This window comes from Ochotona curzoniae, unplaced genomic scaffold (genome assembly GCF_017591425.1).
Source record: "Ochotona curzoniae isolate NIBS_2020 unplaced genomic scaffold, NIBS_Ocur_1.0 scaffold_3208, whole genome shotgun sequence".
In the NCBI taxonomy this organism is placed as follows: domain Eukaryota; kingdom Metazoa; phylum Chordata; class Mammalia; order Lagomorpha; family Ochotonidae; genus Ochotona; species Ochotona curzoniae.
The window spans coordinates 32,442,159-32,467,101 of record NW_024467106.1 but is presented as its reverse complement, the minus strand read 5'-3'; the positions used below and the strand labels follow the sequence as shown (position 1 = coordinate 32,467,101).

The following is a 24,943-nucleotide window of genomic DNA, read 5'->3' as shown; positions in this document are numbered from 1 at the left end:
TCAGCAGCTCTTCTGTCCCTCCCCAAGTCCTCCCGTTGGGCTCACTCACGGACAGCAAGGACGCCCCGTCAGAAGTGCGGGTGAAGGGAGCTTCCCGCAGATCCCCTTTGATGAGAGCGGGACTTGGGCTGCACCGCGCCTGGGTAGGCGCAGCTGCCAGGCTCTGCACAGAGCGGAGCCCTTCTTCGGGCCCCGCCTCTGGATACTTGGCCACGCCCCAGCCGTCCAGTCTCTCCTCCGGCCTCTCGGGGGTCCAGCCCGCCCCTTGGCAGGCGACCCCTCCTATGTCATCACGCCGACCCGAGGCCCCGCCCTTAGCCCTGGCCGCTCTCCCGCTGCTCTGTGCTCTGCCCCTGGCTTCTCTGGCCCGCCTCCCCCTGCGTGGCCTCCTAGCTGGGAAATGTAGTTCTGGAGGAAACAGCAGCTGCAGAAAGTCAGGTTTCTTGCAAATCCAAGCCAGGTTTAGGGTGCGTACGAGAGGTAGAGAGCCGCAACTCTGGTCTTTGGGACGGCTTCCTTTGGTCAAGCTGAGGCCTTCTGTGTAATGACCCTGTATGCTGCATTCAGGGGAGATCTCAGCGACCAAGGCAGGTGCAGTTCTTCCAGCCCAGAAACTAGCGCTTGGAAACCCAACCAGTCCCGGGGTTTAAGCTGTTTACCCCACCCCACTCCTTGCCTCCACTAGACTGGCGTTGTCTGGGAATAGGACCCAAAAAGATGGGTTTCTGTTCAGAATTTTGCACCCCTGCAGCTCCCTGGTTATTTATAGGGTCCTGCCCTCCTGGAGCCATAGGCTGGAGACACGTGACGTCGTCCAGGGGTACCTGTGCTCCTCTGCATGGCTTCCCTGGCAGGAGTTCAGGGTGGTGCACATATTAAATGAAGGAAGAAAGATACTGAATATCCCACCGCTTTGCTCCTTGAAAGGCAAAGAAACAAGGCTTTGTTTTTGCCATTTTTAAATTTCTTGGGTCATAAGACTTTCCACAATGATGTCTGGGGTCTCCTTCAGTGGCAAGGGTCCTGTGTTGGGGGGATGGGTCGAATTGGCTGAGATATAGGTGTTGAGAGTAGATGTCAAGAGACTTGGGTGTAGGGAGTTGGCTTTGACTGTGGGAAGAAGGACTCTGGGTCCCCTGAGATGCAGGAGGGCATTTAAGTTTGGGGAAATGTTGGCTGGAGAGGTCTTCATGGGAGGGGGCGCTGGGTGGGTGGAAGGGAGGTGGGCCCAAGCTGCTGTGCCAGGAGGGCACTCGGCAAGCACTGAGCTGGTGGGCAGCGTGATGTTGGCAATCTGCCCCTTGGTCAAGGCAGCTTTGCCAAGGGCCTGAGGGACTAGCCCTCCACTTCCGCACTGGGTCAGGTTAAGGACACTGGAGGCAGCCTTTTGGGGAGTCAAGAGTTTATTTCTTGCTCTGCCCCCCTAACCTGGCCAGCCCAGGCTTTACCAGCAATGGTAGTTGGGATAGCTCTCAGACACAAACTCAGGGTGGACAACAAAGTTGTTTCTCTGGGCACCACCGGTCTTCTTGAAGTGACTTGTATCCCATCTGTGAGGAGACACGGGATCAGCCCTTTCAGATTCTCATCCTCAGGGCCAACAGCTGACTGCACTTCTCCATGTTATTCTCATCTTGATGTTTTGCTACTTACTAACACTGACCCTGGGCTCTAACATTGACTAAAACCACTCCTCCCCCCTTCCCCAGCCCCCAGCCCCTCCTGTTAGTTTCTGATACCCAGCACCAGCTCCCTAACACGGACTTCTTCCCCCTTTCCTAAGCCCTGAGCCCAATGCCCTTGGCTGTGGACCACAGTATGTCCACTACCAATGATGACCCCTCCCTACCGGCCACTTTGCCCTCTTTGGGGATCCTCCTGCTCCTTGCCAGCTTTGACTTGGGCATGGCACCGGCTCCCCCTGGTGGCACTTTTTGTCAGTGCGCTGCAGGGGTTGGCACCCACCCCAACTGTCCCCTCACCCACCCACAGCAGCCTTCTGCTCAGGCAAGAGTTCGTTTAGCCTCTGGCATGTGAGTGCCAGACCTACCTAAGGTTCGGACATGGGTAATATGATGGCGGGAGAGTTGTAACAGCACATTCCATTCCGGGCCGGTGGTCGTAGGGTGACACAGCCCTGGAAGAAGCAAGCAGTGGACAGGGCGTGGTCAGACCTTGGGATACCTGCCCCAGCACCCAAGTGGCGCTTGGGGTGTCAGAGATCTCCTTGCGAGGCGAGACTGCAGTTGAAGCGTCGCTCCTCCCACAAGTCCTCCTCATCAGTTGAGGAGGACCTAGGAGCCCACGGGATGCCCTCCTGTGGCGCACACCTGTTAGCTGTTAGCCTGTTGCTGTTAGCAAGAACCCCGAGGGCATGGGCTCCCTCCCCTAAAGGTCACGCGGGGCTTCGAGGAAGCTCTAATCTGATTCAACATTCCCTAGTCCTTAGCCCCTGGCAGCGATCCCCCCTTGAGTTCCAGAAGCCCAGGGAAGAGAGGATCTTTGAGAAAACACGCGACCCTCCTCAGTGAGGCCTTGTATCCTTGGAGCATCGGGTAACTAAGGTAGGAAGTGTCCTCCTTCAGGACTTGCGGATCCCGAGGCAGACCGCGAGCCCCGTTCTCGAGGGGCAGGGTGGGGGACTTGGGGGTCTCTCTCCGCCTCAGCCGTGGGGTGAGAGCCGGCCGAGGCGGGCCGAGCCCTGCGAACCTTACAGTCGGCTGCTCGGCGGCACACAGGGGCCGCAGGCGGCGCTCCGTGGACGGCGCCCCGCCGGCGCAGTAGTCCATCCCGCGCAGACAGTAGTGGCGGCCCGAGCAAGGGCTTTCGTAACCTACGTAGGGCAGGCGGCCAGGCAGCGGGTCCACACACCCGCATCGGGACATGATCTGCGGCGTTTGCTGGTTCCGGGACAGCGAGTTCAGCATGTTCACCACCACTTCGCGCTCTGTGCAGCGGCGGGTCCCGAACCCGGGGTGTGCGTGTGTGCATCACAGAGATGGGGAAGGAAGGGGGGAGACACACAAAGACAGGGTTACACCCTCACCAGGACTCCCTCTGTACTAGGCCCTCGTCCTGCCCGTCTTTTGGTCTTCCCCACCCTTCTCACTGCCGGTTCCTCTCCTGGCCCCATCATCCTTTACCGTAGGCGTTGAGCCGCTCAGGTTTAGGAGGGTACTCCAAGGGCATTCCTCGAACTGCCGTCTCGGTCCCGGCCTCCTGGAAGTGCAGCACATCAGCTACATCATATTCTGACCTGGAAGACTTGCACCTTTTTGGGGGTCCTCCCAGAACATCCAGACAGGCCCTCAGGGCGGCCTCCTTCCTTGGCCCTCAGCAGCTCCTCTAGCCGCCAATGTTAGGGGTTGTTGCCTGGCAACACTTTTACTCCGCCTCTGGGGGCGGGAGTGGTGGAGAGGGCTTGGCCCTGGTCCTCTGACAGTCCTGCTTTGGTCTGTTCCTTGAGTTGTCCCGTTTTCCCGGGTTTATATGGCTGTGTAGTGGTGTCTCTCTAGCAGGGGCTTTTCCATATTGTTTACCCTAGGGAACTGGGGGTGGGATTCTTGGGGAAAGTTCTAACAACAACAATAATAAAGGAATCCTATCAGAGGCCAACCATCTGCCTTACAGTTAGTCTCTGGGACCAGTGGTGTTAAACCCTCCTTGCAAGGCCTGGCATCCTATAGCTGGTTCGAGTCTTGGCTGCTACAGCTTCCTATCCAGCTCCCTGCTGTTGATTCTGGAAGACCCAAATGGTGGAAGTTGGTTCAAATGCCTGAGTTCCCTGCTACCCTCATGGGAGGGAGGGCTGATGGAGTCCTCTGGGATCCTGAATTCCACCTGGCCTAGCTCCTGGCTGTTGCAGCCATTTGGGAAGTGAACTAGCAGATGGAAGCTCTTTCTCTCTTCTGTCTCTCACTCTCTCTCCCCTTCCCGCCATTCCCTCTCTCTTCCCTCTCTGTAACTCTGCCTTTCAAATAAATAAGCTTGTAAAAGAACCTCTGCTCTGGCTTTGGCTCCGGCCATGACTCCTCGGGCCTGGGCCTGGGGCCCTCTGATCTCCGTGGAAGATGCTCCTGGTTCTGTATTGGTGCTGAATAGCTCTGCTCTCCTGCTCTCTGTCCTTGTCTACCTCACAAAGGAGGGCAGGGAAGAGCAGCAGACCTAGTGAGGTGGGGGGAGTCCATGTGATGGGTTGCTTGGCAAGCTTTGTTAAAATTCCATAGGGCCAGGCAGACATTGGGATACAGGGTACCCAACAAAGCCCCAAGTCTGGGCTCCCTTTTTAGCTAGACAACACCAACTGTTATTTCACAGATGGGGAGAAGGCCTGTGTCATTGGAAAAGGAATTAGGGGCTAATGGTGGAACAGCAGCTTCTGTGGTTTGGGAGAGGCGGGGTGTAAGTGTCTGTTGTGTGCAGTGCATACCTTGGGCAGCCGGGGAAGGCAGCTGGTGTACTTGTTCCAGTAGCTGCTGTGGTAAGGTGGCGTTCTCCACGTGTTGTAACGGTCACTGCTCAGGTAGCATGGGCTGCATCTATCTGCTTGATCACAGAGATGGAGATGTCACATACTCGGTGTTATTTGGGACTTCACCTCAGGAATCTGGGACGTCTTAAGTGTTTTTCCTTTGGGCCCTGGCACAGAGGAATCCTGGCCCTGGCCTCCTTCAGGCCAATTCCCAAGCCCCCGTCTGTTTTTGACTCTAGGGTGCAGCTCATGTCCCACTTCAGCCATGTCCCTTCTCTTGCACGGGTCACTTTTTAGCTTGGCTCCACCTTTTGTGAATCACCTTCCACACCCAGGCTCTTTGTGACTGTCTCCTCTTCCTGTATCCCAAATCTCAGCAGTGCCTTAACCAGGAGACAACACAGTGTCATTGTTAACAGAGGCTCTGTAAATAGCCTGGGTTTAAACTTCAGTTCTGTAACTTGTTAACTGTTAAGTTGGTTTCACCTTGACCAACTTAATTTCCCTCAGCATTAAAATGTGGGGCAATAAGGTTGTTATGCAGTTTATATGAAGATGTGTGTATATATATATATACATATATTTATATATATATATAAAATTTAGAACAGTGCTTGGTATGTAAAAAGTTGCTGCAATTAGCATACCAGGCCCTTTGCTTTGTTGAATTCCTATAATCCAACTTCAACACAGAAGCTGCAGTACTTTTTCAAGATTGAAAATTTGTCCAAAACAAATTTCCTACTTAAAACCTCCACAGTCAGGGCTGGTGCTGTGGATTAGTGCAATAAGCCTCAGCCTCCAGCACTGACATCCCATATGGGTTCTGGTTCCAATCCTGACTGTTCCCCTTCTGCTTCTGGGAGAAGCAGCAGAGGATGAGCCAGCTGCTTGGGCCCCTGTCCCCACATGGGAGACCTGGAAGAAGCATTTGGCTCCTGGCTTCAGCCTGGTCTAGCCCCAGCCGTAGTGGATATTTAGGGGGTGAACCAGTAGATTGAAAGACTTCTCTCCTGCTATGTCTCTGTAATTCTACCTTTAAATAAGAAATAAATGATAAATCTTTTTTATTTATTTCATTTTATGACATCGTTTCATAGGCTCTGAGGTTCCCCCAACCCTTCCCTGTACCCTCCCCCCATGGTGGATTACTTCACCTTATTGCAGTATTACAGTTCAAATCCAGTCATGCGTCTTTCATTGCAAGCATGCATCATGCATACAGTCCAGCATCTTACTGGCCAGATAAATTCAACCGTTTCTTGGGGTTGAATTTATCTGGTTTAAAAGCAGAGCTGGCAGAATATAGTCCAAATAATAAATCTTTAAAAAGAAAACTTCCACGGTCACTGAAGCCAGTCTTACAAGGTTTCCCACCTTCTACTCTCCCAAAGTCTGAGAGAACGTGTGAGAGACAGCATGAAAGATACCCTGGAGGATGAGCAGGTGTGGTGGGGGAGGAGGTGGGATCTTGGGATCTGGTGGGTCAGACAGATTAAATTTGAGGTGTTGGGAGATATCCAGGTAAATGTGACCATAATCAGATGAGAGAGCGTGGACTTCTGGTATGGAGTCAATGCTGGCCATAAAGACATGGAGCTGTCAGTAACTGCAGCCAGGAGAGGGCTAGGTAAAATGGCCTGGAGAGATGAGCAAGGAGAAAAGAGGGTTCAAGATGACACCCAAGGGGGAGGGAATTTGGAGAAGGAATGAGGGAAATCCCAGAGCCTATGGAATTGTAACATAAAATTAAAAATAAAATAGAAGGGGAAAAAAGATGATACTTAGATGAAACCATGTATCCATAGGTGATGCACAAGACCCAAGAAAGTGAGAGATGAGAGAAGGAAGCAGTTTCCAGATGTGGAGAATTTGGGGCTGAATGAAATGTACAGGACAGGTCTGCTAGGGAAAAAACTGAAGGTCCCGTGGATTGGGTGGTCAGACCTACACACGGTCACCTGGAGAGACTGAGTGTAGGATATGCAGATGCAGAACTACACAAGGTCACTTGGAGGGTTTGAGTGTAGGATATGCAGACGTCCTCCCAACTTCAATTGGGAATGATCAGTTCATTCAATAAGTACTTGTCATGTTGGTTGTTGTGTAAGATGGAGGGGACACTTTTTGACTATTACAAGCCTCTGTTCCTTGGGAATGTCCAAGGAGATAGCGCGAACAGCTAGCCAAATGAGAAAGCTGATTCCTGATGGGGTGTCAGGAGGGCAGACCATTTTTGGAAAATCTTGGTGGTGAAGGAGAGGAGTAAGGAAGGGATTTTTAGGCATGAAGAAATCGGAGAAAGGGATTGACTGACAGGAAAGATGTTTGGTGGGGCAGAGAGATGCAAAAGAGGGAAAGTTGATGGAATGGGGTGGGGATGACACCTGGAGGGATTTGTCTGGGACGGAAGACAGTCTCTCCATCTCTTTAAGGCTGAGATTCTGGTTTCTTCTGACCCACCCCCCCCACCCCTAGACAAGAAGCTCCCCCAAAATCAGGACCCAGGTTGTTTCTTCCGGGGCAGGGTTGGGTCAGTAGGTGGGTGGCTAGGCTAGAGTGGTAAGGGCAGATGTTTAGTGTCATGGGTGAAGTTAGGAGTTATTATAGGATCAGAATGGAGGTCATGGTCCAAGTCTGATTCAGGCTGGAGCTCATCGTTGAGGCTTTTGTTGGGGTCAGAGATGGGGGAGGGATGAGGGTCTTACCATCATATTGAGATAGCCAGTACTTCTCAGGCAAATAGGGGTGTCCCAGTATGGAACTCTTGTAAGTGTAGTCCTGGTTATTACATTTGGCCATCTTGTGCAGGGCATCAGGATCCATGTCACGCTCAGTGGTGTGAGTCAAACCCTGGGCAGGGGAGAGAATAAGAGGAAGTAGATGTGGAGAGATCTCATCCCTGGAGCCTCACTGGACCTGGATCCAGTTCTTCTTAACAGCCCAGGTGGCTCCCCAAACCCCCTTGGCTGTGCAAGATGGACTCTCAGGTCAGCCTTTCCCTTGCACAGTTCCTTGCACAGTTGGATTCTTTCTCTCTCTCTCTTTCTCTCTTATTCCTTTCCATCCAAAGCCAGGAGTGGTAGCCAGCCTCATGCTGTCACAGGAAAGGCTACCTCTTGCAGGAGGGAGGCCTGTCTTGGAATCTGGCACCTTGAAGGGGCTGAAGAATAAGGCTCTTATTTTAAAACCGAAGTCCCTAAACTCTGATCCTGATTCTGCTGTGGCTCTGACTATGACCCTTGACCTTCACCCAACCCCCTGCTCTTCGTCCTTATCTTGACCTTTGTCTTGTTCTTGGTCTAGGTCCTGGGTCTTTCTTCTAGAAGTTTACCTAATCCAATCCTTTTACTCCTTGTTTGGCTAGATCTGATGTGGCCCAGTTCAAGTCTTCACCTTTCTAGATTCCCTTGTCTTCAACCAAGGGCAGTTGTGGGCCCATAGGTCTCTGTAAACAGTCAGCCAAGTCAGGTACACCAGAAAGGTTTCCCTCATAATGGGCGGTGAGGTGCTGGCTTGGGGATGCCCCCCAACACTTGCTTCCATGATTTTAAAAAGTTTCTTTGGTCCAGGGCTGAGACCTTGATACCTCTTGATGCCCTATCTACCCTGAAACCATTCAGCTCAGGGGTTTCTGGGATCCCCTGTGCCCAGCTGATCCTGTGCAGTCAGTCATACTCCCATTTTGGTAAAGGGCAGAACATGTGAGAGTGAGTACAGAAGCACTTCCCTGAGCTGCCACACACATGCACACACACACAGATATCCATATGTATGTACACAAATATAACCTGGTCATACACTAAACAGTGAAATGCACATGTGGACTCCCAGTGCAAATGCAGTCTTGTGGAAGCATCAGCTTTTCTGTTGGAGGCTTTGCTCAGCTGACTGCAGCTGTCTGCTCATGGGGTGGAAGTATAGTGGAGGCTTTGAGCTGCAGGTGGCCTTTGTCAACCCAAGTGTCCCTGTAGGATGATGTCATTGCACTATGTGTTTTTCTCTCCTACAAACGCTGACATTATTATCTGCAGGTCTTTTCCTCTTGTGCTCATCAGATTCTGTAAAAGATACTCTCGGTCTTTGGCCCAAGGGTGATGATTAGCTGCCAGTAGTCTGAGAATCAAGTGCAGGGAAAGAGCGAGGGGCTCTCACAATCCCGCGGGACGGTGGTTCACTTGTTTTCAGTTTGACAGCAGCCCTCATCTTGCAGCCTTGGCCCCTAGCTTCTTTCCAAACACTAACCTCTAATGGACACAGGCACTCACCCTCTGGCATGGACTAGAAGGGAGATTCGTGGGTTTAGTGCCTTCTTAAATAAGCTTTCCAATAATCCTTCTTTTAGCCTTGGTCCTGGCTGGTTTTCAGTTCTGCAGAAGACTGGGATTACCAATTCCTGAACGTTTTGGAAACTGTACAGTTTGGAGGTGAATTATGTATTGAATTTCTTGCTGCTGGCTTTGGTTCGGCTTTCTCAAATCTGTTGTCAGTTACTACCTACTTGTCATAGTTCCAGTGTTTGAAATTTTTTTGCCATTGTCCCTTCCTTCTCATTGTAAGTTTATGTCTTAAATATCCTCTTGCTGTAGTTTTAGAGAGATTCCAGGAGGGAGCCAAAACATTTGTGTTTGATGTTAACTCAGAGAATTATTGTGTTTTATTGTATACCATAATCCTCAATGAAAAATACTACATGTTGCAAATCTTTGTTTGTGCTACCTTTATTTATTTTAAGATTTATTTTGGGGCCAGTGCAATGGCTAATCCTCTGTCTTTAAGTATTGACATTGCATATAGGCCATGTTCTGGCTGCCCCACTTCCCACCCAGCTCTCTGCCTGTAGCTTGGGAAAGCAGTAGAGCATGGCCCAAAGTCTTGGAATCCTGTACCTGCATGGAAGAACAGAAAGAAATTCCTGGCTACTGGCATCAGATCACCTTAGCTCTGGCGGCCATCTGGGGAGTGAACCACCAGATGTAAGACCTTTTTATTTCTCCTTCTCTCTTTATGATACTAATTCCTTCTATCCATGAGTGTAGTAAATCTCTCCATTTGATATAGGTACTTTTTGAAAACATTCAATAAAAATTTCGATATCTACATTATTTTATATACATTGTTAACTTATTCCCATTTAACATCCTTTAAAATTACTAAAATGATGTATATTTTTAAAAAATGATGCCTCCTAAGGGATCAGCATTGTGGTGTAGCAGGCTCAACTGCTGCTTATGGCACTGGCAACAATGGCACCACATACTGGAGCACTCATTTGATTCTCAGTTGCTCCCTTCCAGTCCAGCTCCCTGGTAATGCACCTGGAAAAGCAGTGGAAGATGCTACCCAAGTGCTTGGGCTTCCGCCCAAATGGAGTTCTTAGCTCTTGGCTTTGGCTTGGTCCGAGTTCCTGATATGGCAGCCATTTGGGTGGTGAACCAGCAGATGGCAGAGCTACCCTCTCCCTCTTCCTATCTTTCCTTCTCTGCCTCTCTGCCTATCAAAACAAAATAGATAACTCTTTAGACATTTGCCCAACTTTCTAAATTCTCCAATTTAATAGTTTATAGATAATGAGTTTTGTTTGTTCGTTTTTAGAGATTTGTTTCATATATTTGAAAGATGGAGCTACAAAGGGGAAGGGAGGGAGGGCTCTTCCATCTGCTGTTTCACTCCCCAAAGGACTGAAATGGCTGAGGCTTAGCGAGGCTAAGCCAGGATTCTGAAGCAATAGCAGGGAGCTGTGATAGAAGCCAGCAGCAGGGACTCTATTCAGAGCCCCTAAGGAATGCAGTCATCCCAGGCAGTGGCCTAAATGCCAGCCCATATTTCTTCTTTTCCCTGCCTGGAACTTCCAGTGCAATGGTGAATAGAAGTCATGATAGTGAACATTGCTGCCTTGTTATCCATTTTAAACAGAATGCTTTTACCGTATAACCAATCACAATGATGCTGGTTTTATACATTTGGTGCATATATCTTCAAACAAGTTAGGGAAGCCTTCTATTTCTGTGTTTTTTAAAATACCTTTATTGAAGTATAGTTTACATTCCTTAAAGTTCACTATTGCATATAATTCAAGGATTCTTAGTAAGTTTATAGAATTGTTCTACAATTTACAATTGTACAATTCTACAATTGTAGAATTCTACAGGGCCTGGCGTGACCTAGCGGCTAAAGTCCTCACCTTGAACATCTTGGATCCCACATGGATGCCGGTTCTAATCCTGGCAGTTCTGCTTCCCACCCAGCTTCCTGCTTATAGCCTGGGAAAGTAGTAGAGGATGGCCCAAAGTCTTGGGACCCTACATTTGTGTGGGAGACCTGGAAGAGCTCCTGGCTGCTACTTTGGATCAGCTCAGCTTTGGCTGTTATGCGCACTTGGGGACTGAATCATCTGATGGAAGATCTTCCTCTCTGTCTCTCCTCCTCTCTCATATGTTTGACTTTGTAATAAAAATAAATAAATCTTTTAAAAAAAGAATTCTACAATTGTTTCACAATCCCTATAATAGTGCCATCACCCCAAAAAGATTTCTCATGCCTATTTTATTTCTGAATAATTAAAATTATCTTGTAGCTCTCTCTTTAGATATGTTAACATGATAAATTATATTTTTCTAATGTTAAGCCTGCTTTGCATTTATGAAATAAATACAACTTAACCATCATGAATCATTTTTACACAGTGCTGGATATAGTTTGCTAATAATATTCACTTAGAATTTTGGCTTTTATACTTATGTATAATTTTCTTATGCTGTTATTGCTTAGGGTTTTTTTTTTATAACCTTTTAAAAGATTTATTTATTTTTATTGGACAGGCAGAGTTTGCAGAGAGAAAGAGAAAAAAGATCTTCCATCTGTTTGTTCACTCCCCAAGTGGTCACAATCGCCAGAGTTGAGCCCATCTGAAGCTAGGAGCCAGGAGCTTCTTCTGGGTCTCCCAGATGGGTGCAGGGTTCCAAGGCTTTGGGCCATCCTTTATCACTTTCCCAGGCCACAAGCAGGGAACTGGATGGGAAGTGGAGTAGCCGAGATACACACCAGCGCCCATTTGGGATCCTGCTGTGTGCAAGGCAAGTGCTATAGGCACTAGGCTTCAGAGCCGGGCCCTATTCTTGCCCAATTTTTCATCAAGGGTGACCTGGCTTCACAGAATGAGCTGGGAAGCATCCTCTTTTCTCCTTTTATCTAGAAGATTGAAGTACTGTTTCTTGAACATTATAGAGACATGATTGTCTAGTTATTTTATTTCTCTCCTTTCCTCCTTTCTCTTAGTTTCTCATTTTTAACAGTAAGCATGCTAGCAAAGTTTAATGAAGAGAAATAATGAAGAGTTCATGGGCCTGGCGTGATGGCTCAGTGGCTCCTCACCTTGCGCGCACTGGGATCCCGTATAGGCGCCGGTTTGTGTCTCAGCTGTTTCACTTCCCATGTGGCTCCCTGACCAGGCAGGCATTTCAGTAAAGAACTGAGGAAGCCTTAATTTTTCATACTATATATTTTCTTTGGGAAATTAAAAATTATTGGTTTACTGTCATTGTAATTGGAGCATTCAGCTTTTTCTAATTCTTCTAGAACTGGTAATTTTACCTTTTCTAATATTAGTTGGCTTTCAATTTTGTTAGTATACATTTGTTGAGAAAATTATTGTGCTATCTTCTTTTTCTTTTTTTTTATACTTTTTTTTTAAAGATTTATTTTATTGGAAAGTCAGATATACAGAGAGGAGGAGAGACAGAGAGGAAGATCTTCCCTCTGATGATTCTTTCCCCAAGTGAGCGCAATGGCTGATGCTATGCCGATCCAAAGCCAGGATCCAGGAACCTCTTCCAGGTTTCCCATGTGGGTGTAGGGTCCCAGAGCTTTGGGCCGTCCTCAATTGCTTTCCCAGGCCACAAGCAGGGAGCTGGATGGGAAGTGGAGCTGCAGGGATTAGAACTGGTATCCATATGGGATCCTGGCGCGTTCAAGGCGAGGACTTTAGCTGCTAGGCCACAGCGCCGGGCTCTATCTTCTTTTTCTTTTAGACCCATGGTTAGACCCTTCTTTCATTCATATTTTCTTGGTTAATCTGAAGAGATTTGTGTCTTGTAAGCCTTATCAAAGAAACACCTTGACTGTTGGCCTTGTTGAATCTTTGGTTTCTAGGTTAGCTTTTCATCTTGCTATAATAACCTCTATTACTATTTTTTTTTTCATTTATTCTGCTTTTTTTCCTCCCCTAATTTGTTGGATGTCTTTCCTCATTCATGTTTCAGCTTTCTATTTGCTCAGAATACATACTTAGGTTTTCCTCCCTGACCTTTGTTATGCTTTGTCAGTTTTGATATGTGGTCTTTTTCATTTCTGAACATATTAAAAAAAAAAAAAAGATTGGGCCCGGCGCAGTGGCTCCAGTGGTTAAGGTCCTTGCCTTGCACGCCCGGGATCCCATATGGGCGCCGGTTCTAATCCCGGCAGCCCCTCTTCCCATCCAGCTCCCTGCCTGTGGCCCGGGAAAGCAGTCGAGGACGGCCCAAAGCTTTGGGAACCTGCACCCGCGTGGGAGACCAGGAAGAGGCTCCTGGCTTCGGATCGGCATAGCATCGGCTGTTGCGCTCACTTGGGGAGTGAATCATCGGACGGAAGATCTTCCTCTCTGTCTCTCCTCTCTGTATATCCGCTTTTCCAATAAAAAATAATAAAAATAAATCTTTAAAAAAATAAAAAAGATTTACTTGTATTTGAAAGGCAGGTTTCTCTGAGAGAAGGAAAGACAGAGAAGTTTTTCATCCACTGGTTCATTCCTTAAATGGAAGTAACAGCTACAGGAGAGCTAAACCAAAGCTGGGCGTCAGGAGCTTCCAGGTCTCCCAAGTGGCTGCAGGAGCCAAAGGGCTTGAGCCATCCTCTACTGCTTTCCCAGGCCAGAAGCAGGCAGTTGGACTGGAAATGGAGCAGCCAGGCTGTGAACTAGTGCTCATATAGAATTCCAGTGCTGGCAATCAGAGGATTAACTGGCTGTGCTACTGCACCAGCCCCAGTTCTGAGCATTTTTAACATTTCTGTTTTGATTTATTACTTATTATGGTACTTTTGATGTATTTTGCTTTAAAGTGTACAAGTGCATTGAAGTATATGATACAGTGAGCACATTGACACTAACAACAGTTGCTTTATAGAATGTCAGTCTGAATTCTGCTAAGATTTGTTTCAAGACCCACTGTTTAGTTTTTATAGCAATTCCTGTGTGCTTGAATCTGCATTTGTTGGGTTCAGAATTGTATTGATGTTTAGTAAATCAAGTGTATTTATGATGTTTTCAAGTTTTTTAGGATTTTACTATGTATATATGTGTGTATGTATTTATGCAGGATTTGTTTAACCTGCAAAAATGTAGCTTGTTTTGGATTTTTTCAGTTTTTCTTAGTAGTTCTATTAGGTCAATACAAATTTATTTATTTATTTTAAAGATTTATTTTTGGGCCTGGTGGCGTGGCATAGCGGCTAAAGACCTTGCCTTGGGGCCCTGGAGCGGTGGCGCAGTGGTTAAGGTCCTCGCCTTGCACGCCCGGGATCCCATATGGGCGCCAGTTCTAATCCCGGCAGCCCCGCTTCCCTTCCAGCTCCCTGCTTGTGGCCTGGGAAAGCAGTCGAGGACGGCCCAAAGCTTTGGGAACCTGCACCCGCGTGGGAGACCTGGAAGAGGCTCCTGGCTTCGGATCGGCATAGCATCGGCTGTTGCGCTCACTTGGGGAGTGAATCATCGGACGGAAGATCTTCCTCTCTGTCTCTCCTCTCTGTATATCCGCCTTTCCAATAAAAAAAAATAATAAAAATAAATCTTTTAAAAAAAAAAAGACCTTGCCTTGAACGTGCCGGGATCCCATATGGATGCCGGTTCTAATCCCTGCAGCTCCACTTCCCATCCAGCTCACTGCTTGTGGCCTGGGAAAGCAATTGAGGACGGCCCAAAGCTTTGGGACCCTGCACCCGTGTGGGATACCCGGAAGAAGTTCCTGAATCTTGGCTTCGGATTGGCATAGCATCGGCCGTTGCGCTCACTTGGGGAGTGAATCATCGGAGGGAAGATCTTTCTCTGTCTCTCCTCCTCTCTGTATATATGCTTTTGTAATTAAAAAAAAAAAGATTTATTTTTATTGGAAAGGTAGCTTTTGCAGAGAGAAGGAGAGACAGAGAGAAAGGATCTTCCATTACCGGTTCACTCTGCAAGTGGCCATAATGGCTGGAGCTGAGCCAATCTGAAGCCACGAGCCTCCTCTGGGTCTCTCAGATGAGCAGGGTCCCAAGGCTTTGGGCCATCCTCAACTGCTTTTCCAGGCCACAAGCAGGAAGCTGCAACAGGAGTGGAACAGCTGGGACATGAACTGGTGCCCATATGGGATCCCAGGGCATGGAGGTGGAAGATTAGCAAGTTGAACACCAGACCTGGTCAATACAAATTTAGAAGTGTAATATCTTCTTACAGGGTTAAAACTTTGCATCATTTATGTAGTTCTCCACCTAAAGAATCTTTGCTTGCATTTATCTTGAAAGTCCTTTTTGTTCTTTATTCACTCACTCAGCTTTTTGTTATTGTGTCTGTTATCAGTCTCTGGATCAAAGTAAAGTATTAGAAAGCAAAACCTTTATGAGTCATACAATCTAAGACACTCATTTTAGGGGTTAGACTTTATATCATTGCAGGAACCAGTTAGTATTTCTGCATGCCTCTTGGGAAAGAGCAAGGACAAGCTGGAACCTGCATCTGTCTCATTGCCTCCAGTTCTCACAATGTGCTTTCCTTGGGAGAAGCTGGTGCCCTTTGCCATGGGATGCACACATATCTAGCCCAGGCCCCAGAGGAGCGGAAGGAGGAAGCCCAGCTGGGACTGAAGGAGCTGTAGTTGGATGCTGCCCTATGTCAATAAGGGAAACTGCAGAATCAACAAGGCTACACATAAGCTCCCCTGTGCCTAGTACCCTGTGCCAACCTTTATAGCAGGTAACAATGTATGTTTGTTCATTCATGTTCCAAATCTGTTAGAACTTTTGCTGTCAATTGGGAGCCACAGAGGGAAGGGAATTCCGGAGGAGAAATCTAGTTTTTAGCTAGTTGAAATTACAATCTATATTATCTGATACCCTTTTTAGAACAATGGAAGGATCTTGGGACATGTTAACTGTTTCCTCTTTCAACCATATTGTTTTCTATCATTTTAGTTCTTTCCTTTAAAATTAAAACAGATTTTTAATAAGATTTTCTGAAATTTACCTGAGTCTGTCGTTAGTTTCTCCCCATTCCTTCTTGCAGCCCAGGCCTTCCTTACATGGCTATTTTTCTTCTCCCTTAAGTATATCCTTCAAAGTCCCTTTAGAGCTAATGGCGTCAACATTTCAGTTTTTGTTTGCCTGAAAATGTGTTTGCATTTTTTTCTTTTTCTTGAAAGGATGACACCTTGAAAATATTTTCTCTTTTTCTGCTTTCAAGGTAATTTCTTAATGAGTGTTCTGCAGTTTCACTGTGAGATACTTAACGGGGAATTTCTTTTCTTTTTTCCGTATCCGTGGATTCATGTATTTCATTGGTTCTGGAAAGTTTTGAGCCCTTTTATCCTTAGAGAATGCCTTTCTCTAACTTTTTTCCTTCCAGGACTCCAATTACATATGTGGAGAACCTTTCATTCTTTCATAGTGGTTTCTTAAAATATATATTTTCCAGTTTGTCTCTGCTGCATCTGAGGAAGTTATCTCAATCTATGTTTCATTTCATTAATATTTTCCAGCCATGTTTGAACTGCTTTTTAACTCATTTATTGAAGTTTTGGTTTTAACAGACATATTTTTCATTTCAAAATTTTGTTCTTTTAAAAAATTTGCTCATTTAAAATTTATTTTTTGCTTAAAATCAATTTCACATTTTTTTTAAAAAAATCATATTTTCTGTTAACTGATACTATTGATGTCTGAAGTCCTTGGGTTTTTTAAGTTTGTTGGTTCCATTAATTCCCTAATATGGTGTTTTGTTTTCTTCAATTTATTTCTTCAATTTATTTCAAGCTCACGTTTGCTTGATCTTACTCTGAAGGTTGCCTTGGAACCTTCACCGAGGCAATCTGCCATCACCACATTTAATCTGTGTGTGTGAAAGAGAAACAGCCAGAGATATTGAACTTTCTGAATCAGTTTAGAATTTCCAGATTTAGTTCCTCCACACTTCAGCCAGTTGAAGACAACCACTTCTGCTTGTAGTGCTGATTTGGGCACTGACCTTGAAGCAAACTGGTCTTGTAATTATACTTACCACTCACCACCATGAAAGTCCAAAACAAAATACAATTTAATTTTTATGTAGTATTTAGTTGTTTTGGAGTAGAAGTGCCCTGCAGCATTTCTCAACCTGAGCAGAAATCTTTCCTTCATTCGTAATCTCTCTGCTACCTACCTTTCACTGCTCTCCAGGCATTGAAGTTGTCTGGTCAGGTTACCAAGAGTTACACCATCCAAGAAGTCCCTTTTTGTGTCGGCAACACTTGACACCAACCTCCATCTATCGATGCTTAGGACTGGTGCTGTGGTGCATAGGCTTAAGCTACTGTGTGTTATACTGGTATCCCATAGCTGAGCCAGTTTAAGTCCTGGTTGCTCCGTTTCTGATGCAGCTCCTTGCTAATGTGCCTGGGAAAGCAGAGATGCTTCAAGCACTTGGGCTGCTGCTGCTTGTGGGAGACCTGGACCAAGTTCTGGGATGCTGGCTTTGGCCTGGCCCAGCCCTGGTTGCTGCAGAAGTTAGCAGAGGTGAACTAGTGTACAAAATATTCTCTTCTTGCATTCTCCTCTACCCCAGCCCTTTCACCCCGCCTCTCAAAAAATAAATCTTTAAAAATAACAATGCTGGGCCTGGCATGATGGCCCTAGTGGCTAACTACCTGTCTTGCATGTGCTGGGATCCCTTGTTGGCATTGGTTCATGTCATGGCAGCTCCACTTCCCATCCAGCTTCCTGCTTGTGGCCTGGGAAAGCAGCATAGGATGGCCCAGAGCCTTGGGACCTGCACATGTGATGGAGAAGAAGCTCTTGGCTCCTGGTTTTGGATCAGCTCAGCTCTGGCCATGGTGGTCACTTGGGCAGTGAATCAGTGGAAGGATCTTTCTGTTTCTCCTCCGTAAATCTAATTTTCCAATAAAAATAAATAAATCTTCATAATAATAATGTCTTTACTAGCTGCTTCTTTTATTGTCTTTTTATATCTTTGAACATAATTCTCTGGTTCCTTTCATTAAAAGTGGCCTTTCTTAAAAATTATATTGTCCAAAGTTCTGTCTTTGGTCATTTTCTCATTCTTTTTTGACAATCTCAGTCAGTCCTAGTGCTTCAACAACCACTTCGTATCTGTAGTCCAGACTGCTTTCCTTTGCCTCAGGTAAGTGGACTTAACCACCCACGTATTTTCCTTAAGAGCCTCAAATGCTTTTCTCCTTAAATGAACCCCAAATTTCTAATCTTGTATGCCAAATCTCAGTAGGTATCAGTGTCATACCTCCAGTGGCCAGAACCCAGGAGTAATCCTTCCCTCTTCTTATCTCCAGTTGGAAAGCAAGATTTGTGATCTTTAATTCTTTCCTTTTATGGGGGGTCAGCACTGTGACTCTGCGCGCTAATCCTCTACCTACAAGTGCCAACATCCAATATGGGCGCTGGTTCATGTCCTGGTAGCTCTACCTCCCATCCAGCTCCTTGCTTGGGGTCTGAGAAGGCAGTGGAGGATGGCCCAAGTCCTTGGGACCTGCACCTGCATGGAGACTTGGAGGAGGCTCCTGGTACCTGGCTTTGGATTGGCTATTTAAAAAGTGAGCCAGCGGATGGAAGGTCTTTCTCTGTCTCTTTCTCTCTGTAAATCTGACTTTCCAAAGACCATTTTTATTGGAAAAGCAGATCTACAGAAAGACAGAGAAAAAAATTTCCATCTGCTGGTTCACTCTCCAAGTAGCCACAACAACTGGTGCTAAGCCAATGTGAAGCTGGGAGCCAGGAATTTCTTCCAGGTTTCCCATGTGGGAGCAGGGTCCCAAGACTTTGGACCACCCTCTGCTGCTTTCCCAGGCCACAAGCAGGGAGCTGGATGGGAAGTGGAACAGCTGAGACACAAGCCAGTGCCCATATGGGATCCTGGTGCTTGAATAAATAAATATTTAAAGAAAAAATTCTTTCCTGGGCCTGGAGCGATAGTTCTGTGGCTAAATCCTCACCTTGCCCTGCCCCCTCCTCCCTCCAGCCTGTCTTCTCTGCCAACTTGGTTTTGTGAGAAGCCTCCTCTGCTGGGTCACTCTGTAGGCCTGCATTTCAGCTCTGCAGAGCGCTCCCCCTTCTGGCTAGCCTCGTAGCACTTGCCACTGTTGGGGTCCGTTCCATACTGGGGGCCTTTCTTTGTTCACTTGTTCGCTGCATCCTCCATAGAAGCAGGCTGTGGTCCTTCCTTTTGGCATCCTTATGCAAGAAGATACTCAGCAGAGTGTTGTTACTGGTATACCCGGATGGACTTTCTTAGGCAGTCACAGGCATCCCAAATGTCCTCTTTTTGTGAAAGCTGCACAGACCCTCCTAGTCATCCATCTTCAGACACAGACACGCAGATCCCTAGATATTGTGATATGCATGCATAAAGGCATTCCTGTAGGATATTTTCTAGCCTTTCTAATCACCAGGGAACTTGCAGCTCTTCAAGTGATTAGTTCTCTCTCATCTTTCTAGCCGCAAGTCAATGTCATCTTGAGAAGAGGCCTTACATGGACTCTCAAAGTAGCTCTATTACTCTATTTTCTTTGTAGCATTTGATTAAAAAATTCATATTTCTTGTTTATCTCTCCCTCTTACCCTGATGTCATTCTATGAGGTCAAGATCTTGTATTATTTTATATATCATTGTGAAGTCCATGCCTAGGTGAATGAAGTAAAAACACAAAGCTACAAATATTAACATACAACAACCTCATATTGCTGGTCACGCAATTACAAGTGGCCATAGATTCTGGCCTGCCCCTCCCCAAATCTCCACTTACCCTGGTCACAAATTTGTTGGCCTCCCAGGCCCACAGAGGTGGGTCCTTATAGACCTCCTTGATGGATGTAGGGGCCCTGTAGGAGTCAGTGTAGGTGCTGATGGGGGTCTTGGTCTTCCGGGAGAAGAGGTACATGGTGGTGTCTTGGAGATTCTGTGGTGGGTTCTACCTACCAAGGGCCCTTGCTGGGCATCAGTGACCACCTCTTCCCCCACACCTCCAGCCTGGCAGGTCCTAGCTTCTGTGACCCCCTCCTGTGGAGGATTCTTCAGCTTTCCTCCCCCACAGCCTTCCTTCTCACACCCCGCCCTGCTTCCCTCTCCTAGCTGGGCACTGCCCATTATGATATCACCCGGCCTAGCTCCATCCCTGGGGAGGAGGTCCAATTTCCCCCCTCCTCCTGACCCCTTCTTGCCTCAAGTCTCTCAAAAGAGCTCAATTTCCAAGAGTCCAGCAGGCCTCTGGAAACCTTGTAGATTTCTCTAAAGAGGAGGAGGTTCTAAGAGGTTGTGACTTAACCTGAGTCACACAGGTTTAGTGGCACCTCTGGGAACCAGTGGGTTGGAGGTGATGTGATGTGTACATCCAGAGAATTGGTTTGCTCCCCTTCCCAGCTCCCCTGCCCTTTGCCCATACCCCAGGTAGGGAGCTGAGGCTAGCTTGTTTGATGCTTTTAATATCGTTATTTGTGTTACACAATACACAACCAAGGATGATGGTCAATACTGCAATGGAAATGTTAAAAAAAATATTATACACGGCTCATGTCTTCCACACACCTTCCTGGAAATAAATTAGTGAGCACAGAGAAACCTGGCTGGGTGGTAGCCACAGCTGAGGGTAGAGGGAGTGTTAAGGCAGTATCTACAACAGGGAAGGGTGGCAGGGGGCAAGCTAAGGCCTTGGTTCCTCTTCAGCCTCCCAGACAGAGAAGGAGGGAGCCATGGGCTTTCCTTCCACCCAGAAGCTGCTGCTGCTGCTAGGTCCCTACCCTCTTGGCCTCACGATTACAGCCTCCACCAGAAGACCTTGCCTGCCGGGGTCTGTATGTTGTTTGGGGAGGGAGCTTTTCCTGCTTTCCCAGGGCTGGGGAGCTTGAACAGTAGAGATGTTACCAGGGTGGGAGAGAAGGGGTCAGATGTGGGCAGATATGGGTCTTGTGGTTCTGTATTTACCTTCTCTGTCCTTGCTTTCCTTTGGCATTTCATCATCCAGGGTCCCTAGACCACAGGAGGTAGGGCTGGGTTGGAGGAGTTAGCTAACAGTTCCTGGGTGCCATGGGGAGAGATGCTACCCTTCCTAAGCTAGCATCCTCACTCCCTCCTCTCACTCCCTCCTCCCAGGCGTGTCTAGAAAATGGCCTTCGGATGCGTGCACTGCAGCCCACAGCATGCGAGTGGTGTCTATGGGAGGGAGTTTTCAGACCTTGGCATGTGGGGTCACCAACTTGAGTCAGCTTAGGCTGTCTGTATTTTTGCTTTTCCTGGCATGGGGGCAGGTCTGCATCGTCCAGTCCCAAGGCCAGGCTCTGCTCACCTCTTTGTCTCATCCTTGTCAGCTTTCCCGTCAGTCGGAACAGCAACAGAAGCAGTGATGCGCACATTCCAACCCAGACATCCCGTCATGCCACTCCACACAAGATAAGACTCACACCCTCACACACACATACGTATTTTCAAACAGCCACATGAACCTAGATACAATCTTGACAGGAACTGTCGCTTCCCTTTTCCATACAGACTCCATACAGGGGCGGGGGAGTGTCCCCTAGGTGTACCCAAAGTCACAGAACTCCCTGAACTTCACAGGGATCCCTTTGTAGACATTCCTTCAGGTTATAAAAGACCTTAAAACAATTTCCAGGCTGCTCATTTTAGAGTGGAGGAGACTTAAGCCCCAAAGAAAGCAAGGGGGCTGTTGAAGATCACAGGGAGGTGCCAGTGCTAGGGTCAGAACCCAGGCTTCTGACTGCCCAGCCAGGCCTTTCAGGGCTCCGCCAGCAGCTTGCCTCACGGTAGAGAGGCTGCACCGTTACTTCCCCAGGCCAGTCTCCCACAGCTATAACAGGAATCGACACCTGGAGAGCGAAGTCCAAGGCAGACACACACTCTGCCAGCCCCCGCCAGCCAGCCACCCACACACTGCCAAGTGCTCCCTCCCATAGGCATTCAGCCACTCAGCCCATTACATTCTAAGCTTGTTCCTTGAAGACTCTTCCCTGGGAACCTCGGAGGTCTGGGGAGAGAAGGGAACACTGGAAGCTGGCCTTACTCCCTGACTCCTGCCTGGGACAGAGAAAATAAACAGAAGAATGGGGCTGGGAGCGCAGAAAGGGGACAGTATTGAGAAAAGATAAGAGATGAAGGGGCAGGGGCCAGTGAGGACAGGTCAGAGAACTGGACACTCCAGCTTCCAAGGCTGACTTACCCACCCAGCCCCCCCAAGACAGCAAGGAAGGCAGGGAGGGGGGAATGGAGCAAAGAGAAAGAGGAGGGAGGCAGTGATCTGATGAGTGGGGCAGTATCCCATTGGGGCAGCTTTGCCTGACTTTCCATCTGCAGAGGAGGGGAAAGTCCATACAGGTACGCAGGCCGCAGGAGGCTGTGGAGGGGCACTGAGGTGCTGTCCCCCGCTGCCTCCAGCCGTGGCCGTTCTCCCTCAGAGCCGGGCTGGGAGACTCAAGGCTTCGCAGAGGTGGGGACAAGCCCCTGGCCTGGTGACTCCTTCTCCTGCTCAGTACTGTTGGCCTCCCTGCCGTCCATGGTCCCCCCCATCCCTCGCCACCAGCCTGCAGCCTTGGGAAGGGAGGCAGCTGGCTGAGTGAAGATCCCCAAGTTACTGAACAAACAGCCCCCACCCCTCCTCAGCCCCCCCGGGTGGAGAGAGACCCGGTTTTGGTTTCTCCGGCTCCATGAACACACAGAGGTACACGTCCTACCATAGGAGGAAGCAATGACTGTTACGAGGCTGGCGGCTGTTGGGGCGCGGGGCGGGGGGCAGGACGGACCGGCAGGGAGGGGTCGGCCCCTGCCGCGTCCGAGCCTGACCCGCGTCGGCCCCCGCCCCGGCGGCCGCGGCGACCCGCCCCGCTACTGAATGTGGCAGGCGGTGGAGGACGTGGCCTGGCAGCACATGCAGGTGGGGTTCACGGACTTGGGGGGGATGAGGTCCAGGTCCTCGTCGTCAGGGATCTCGTCTAACCGATAGCCGTCCTTCAGCAGCTGGATGTTCAAATCTTGGTTGATCTGCTGTAGACAAAGGGGAGGGAGGTCAGGCTCGGGGCAGCCAGGAGACAGCCCCCAGAGCCGGCCCGAGGCAGCCCTAGCCCAGCCAAGGTCGCTCTGCCATCTGGGGGCGGCTCCCTTGTACAGGCCTTGCTGCTTAACGGTCTCTCCTCGCGAGGCCCCGCCCCACTGCATACAGGGTCCCTTCCCATTCTAGTCCGTCTCTCTGTCTGATTCTGTTGGGGGTGGGAGGCCCTACTTCAGGTCAGCTTCTGTCAGGATCCCAGCAGCCGCTTCCCCTAACCCAGTGACCCCGCCCCTGGGAGCCCTCCTTGGATGTGATTTGGCATTGGGCTCCTTGATGGAGGTGGTGTGTGGGGTGGGAGGGAGTGGGGCCTCACCTCAGCAGAGGAGTAGCCAGAGGAGGAGTATCTGGACATGTCAAAGTCATCATCGCTGGCCATGGAAGAAAGAGGGTAGAGAGGAAGTAATTCAGCCAAGTTAGAAAACTCTGTCTGCCCACCCCCACCATCCCTCAAATAAAGGCTGTGCTTGCCATGCAAATGCAGTTTTTCTTTTTAAAATGAGATTCTCCAGCCCGACCTTTCTAAATAAATTGCCGCCCTAAATTTTCTTTGTAAAGGCTGTTTTTGTCTTTACTCCTTTCCTTTTTTCTAGGCTCACGTCACTCTGACTGTTTTCGTTTTTCCCCTGAATTCTGGACTCACTCATCCCTTAGAGGGGACTGAGCACTCACCGCTGCCTCTGCTGTCCAGAGGCAACATCACAACTCATTTAGGATCAGCTGTTCAAGGAGGGCAGCGGACTGCCCAGGTTCCCCTTTCCTCCCTCTGACCCCATTGCCTATCATTTTTTTTTTTTTTTCAAATTCCACTCCCTGGAGAACTCATCCTTGGAGAGTTCCTGGTTGAGGGATCCTATGATTCTGACCTGTTACAGCCGGTTAGAGCCCCTTGTGCTTCCATGGGCTCCTAGAGCTTGCTACACCATCTCCCACCCCCACCGCATCCCCAGTCTCCATACTCACCTGTCTGTGTCAAGGGCTACCAGTGGCTTCTCATCTGGGCTCTGGTCAAGTGAGGAGTAGCCTTTATTGGGGACGACCAGCCTGGGTGAGGAATTCTGGGAGTTGGCATGGTGACCGGAGCATACAAACCTGGCAGGGGATCAGGCTAGGACCTGGCCCACTGCTTCTCTTCTCTCCTTTTCTCTTTCTCTCCCTCCCTCTGTACCCTAGATCCTGGGGAGAGTCTTTCCTCTCAGGGAGAAACTGGGCATGTGGAGGGAGGGAAAAGGGGGCAGGTTGGAAAGGGTGGGGTGTCATCAGAGAGTGTGGGTTGGCAGGTCCCTGGGGTTTAGAGGGCCTCTACCTTGTTCGGGCCATGACATTGTTTTTCTTGGGTTGCTGGTTGACAGGGCTGCCCATGCTGCCGTTCTTCAGGGAGCCCTTCCGGGCCAGTTCCCGCTGCTTCTCTGTAGGGGAACAGGGGAAGGAAGTTATGTCCTGTTCCCAGGGCCACCCTGCCTTACCGTTCAGGGCAGCCTGGGTTGGGCCTCCACTGGGAAACCCCATGCTCCTCTAGAGTCTGTAGCAGGGATCGCAACTCTGGGCTCCTGCTGCTGAGGGAGACAGTACTGGCCCTGAGCAGCCTGAGGGATATGGTGGGGAAGTAAAAGCAGGAAGCCGACCACTGTCTTCTTCCAGAAGTCACACCTCCCATGTGGGACGACTAACCTGTGCTTGACACCAAGGAAAGGCTGGAAAGGGAGCTCACAGAATAACTGAGTAATCAAGGAGGGCCTCCTTTTGGTGACACCGTGAGCTAGGAGAGGAGCGATGGAGTGAGAGTGAGCCAAAGTATGCGCTGACACGGAATGCAGTGGTGAATAAAGAGGGCAGGTGGGACAAAGTAAGAGCCATCTATTCCATTCCTGATTTAGCAAATGCTTGTGTCATAAATCACATGTTGGGACTGTGTTCTGGGGCCAGAGACTCCCTTTGGCTACCAGCCCAGAGCAGGAAGGCCCTGCAAGCCAGACATTTGGGATTAATGCAGACAGCAGGAGAAAGGTGGGGCCACTGAAGGCTGCAGAGCGGGAGAGGTCAGAGGGCTGGCAGGGAAGTGGGTAGGAGGCTGAGAGCCTATTTAGCTGGCATGGCCCAAGTGATGCTTTCAAATTCCTCC

At 48.7% G+C, this 24,943-nt stretch overlaps 2 protein-coding genes across 7 annotated transcripts in view; both read right to left on the bottom strand.

The window, feature by feature from the left end:
• Positions 1–1,390: 1,390 nt before the first annotated feature.
• CUNH9orf24 (chromosome unknown C9orf24 homolog) lies at positions 1,391–19,786 on the bottom strand. Of its 2 annotated transcripts, XM_040962906.1 has the most exons (7): positions 19,513–19,786; positions 7,180–7,324; positions 4,430–4,545; positions 3,144–3,219; positions 2,710–2,947; positions 2,051–2,137; positions 1,391–1,550 (listed from the first exon to the last, which is right to left on the bottom strand). In XM_040962906.1, the coding sequence occupies exons 1-7, from the start codon at positions 19,645–19,647 to the stop codon at positions 1,445–1,447; spliced, it is 903 nt and encodes a 300-aa protein (XP_040818840.1). In that variant the 5' UTR covers positions 19,648–19,786; the 3' UTR covers positions 1,391–1,444. The 2 variants fall into 2 exon arrangements, with proteins under 2 accessions (XP_040818840.1, XP_040818841.1); XM_040962907.1 differs by lacking the exon at positions 2,710–2,947.
• A 386-nt stretch (positions 19,787–20,172) lies between these two features.
• Positions 20,173–24,943, bottom strand: part of FAM219A (family with sequence similarity 219 member A) — a 54,198-nt gene continuing 49,427 nt past the window's right edge. For 3 of the 5 annotated variants that reach the window (XM_041004278.1, XM_041004277.1, XM_041004281.1), the window contains exons 3-6: positions 24,128–24,230; positions 23,785–23,865; positions 23,138–23,192; positions 20,173–22,757 (exon numbers count right to left, since the gene is read on the bottom strand). In XM_041004278.1, coding sequence (XP_040860212.1) covers positions 22,602–22,757; positions 23,138–23,192; positions 23,785–23,865; positions 24,128–24,230 — 395 coding nt within the window. In that variant the 3' untranslated portion in view covers positions 20,173–22,601. Of the gene's footprint in view, positions 22,761–23,137; positions 23,193–23,784; positions 23,866–24,127; positions 24,231–24,943 lie in introns of all 5 variants that reach the window. The other 2 variants (XM_041004276.1, XM_041004280.1) reach the window with 1 other exon arrangement.

What these genes read in the sequence shown, in the direction of transcription:
- CUNH9orf24 (XM_040962906.1), bottom strand. Translation starts at nt 19,647, where the DNA reads ATGTACCTCTTCTCCCGGAAGACCAAGACCCCCATCAGCACCTACACT. An exon ending in CTGGCTATCTCAATATGATG is followed by an intron (nt 4,546 to 7,179) that starts GTAAGACCCTCA and finishes TCTGTGATCAAG; the next exon opens with CAGATAGATGCAGCCCATGC. An exon ending in TGAGCGGCTCAACGCCTACG is followed by an intron (nt 2,948 to 3,143) that starts GTAAAGGATGAT and finishes GCCGCTGCACAG; the next exon opens with AGCGCGAAGTGGTGGTGAAC.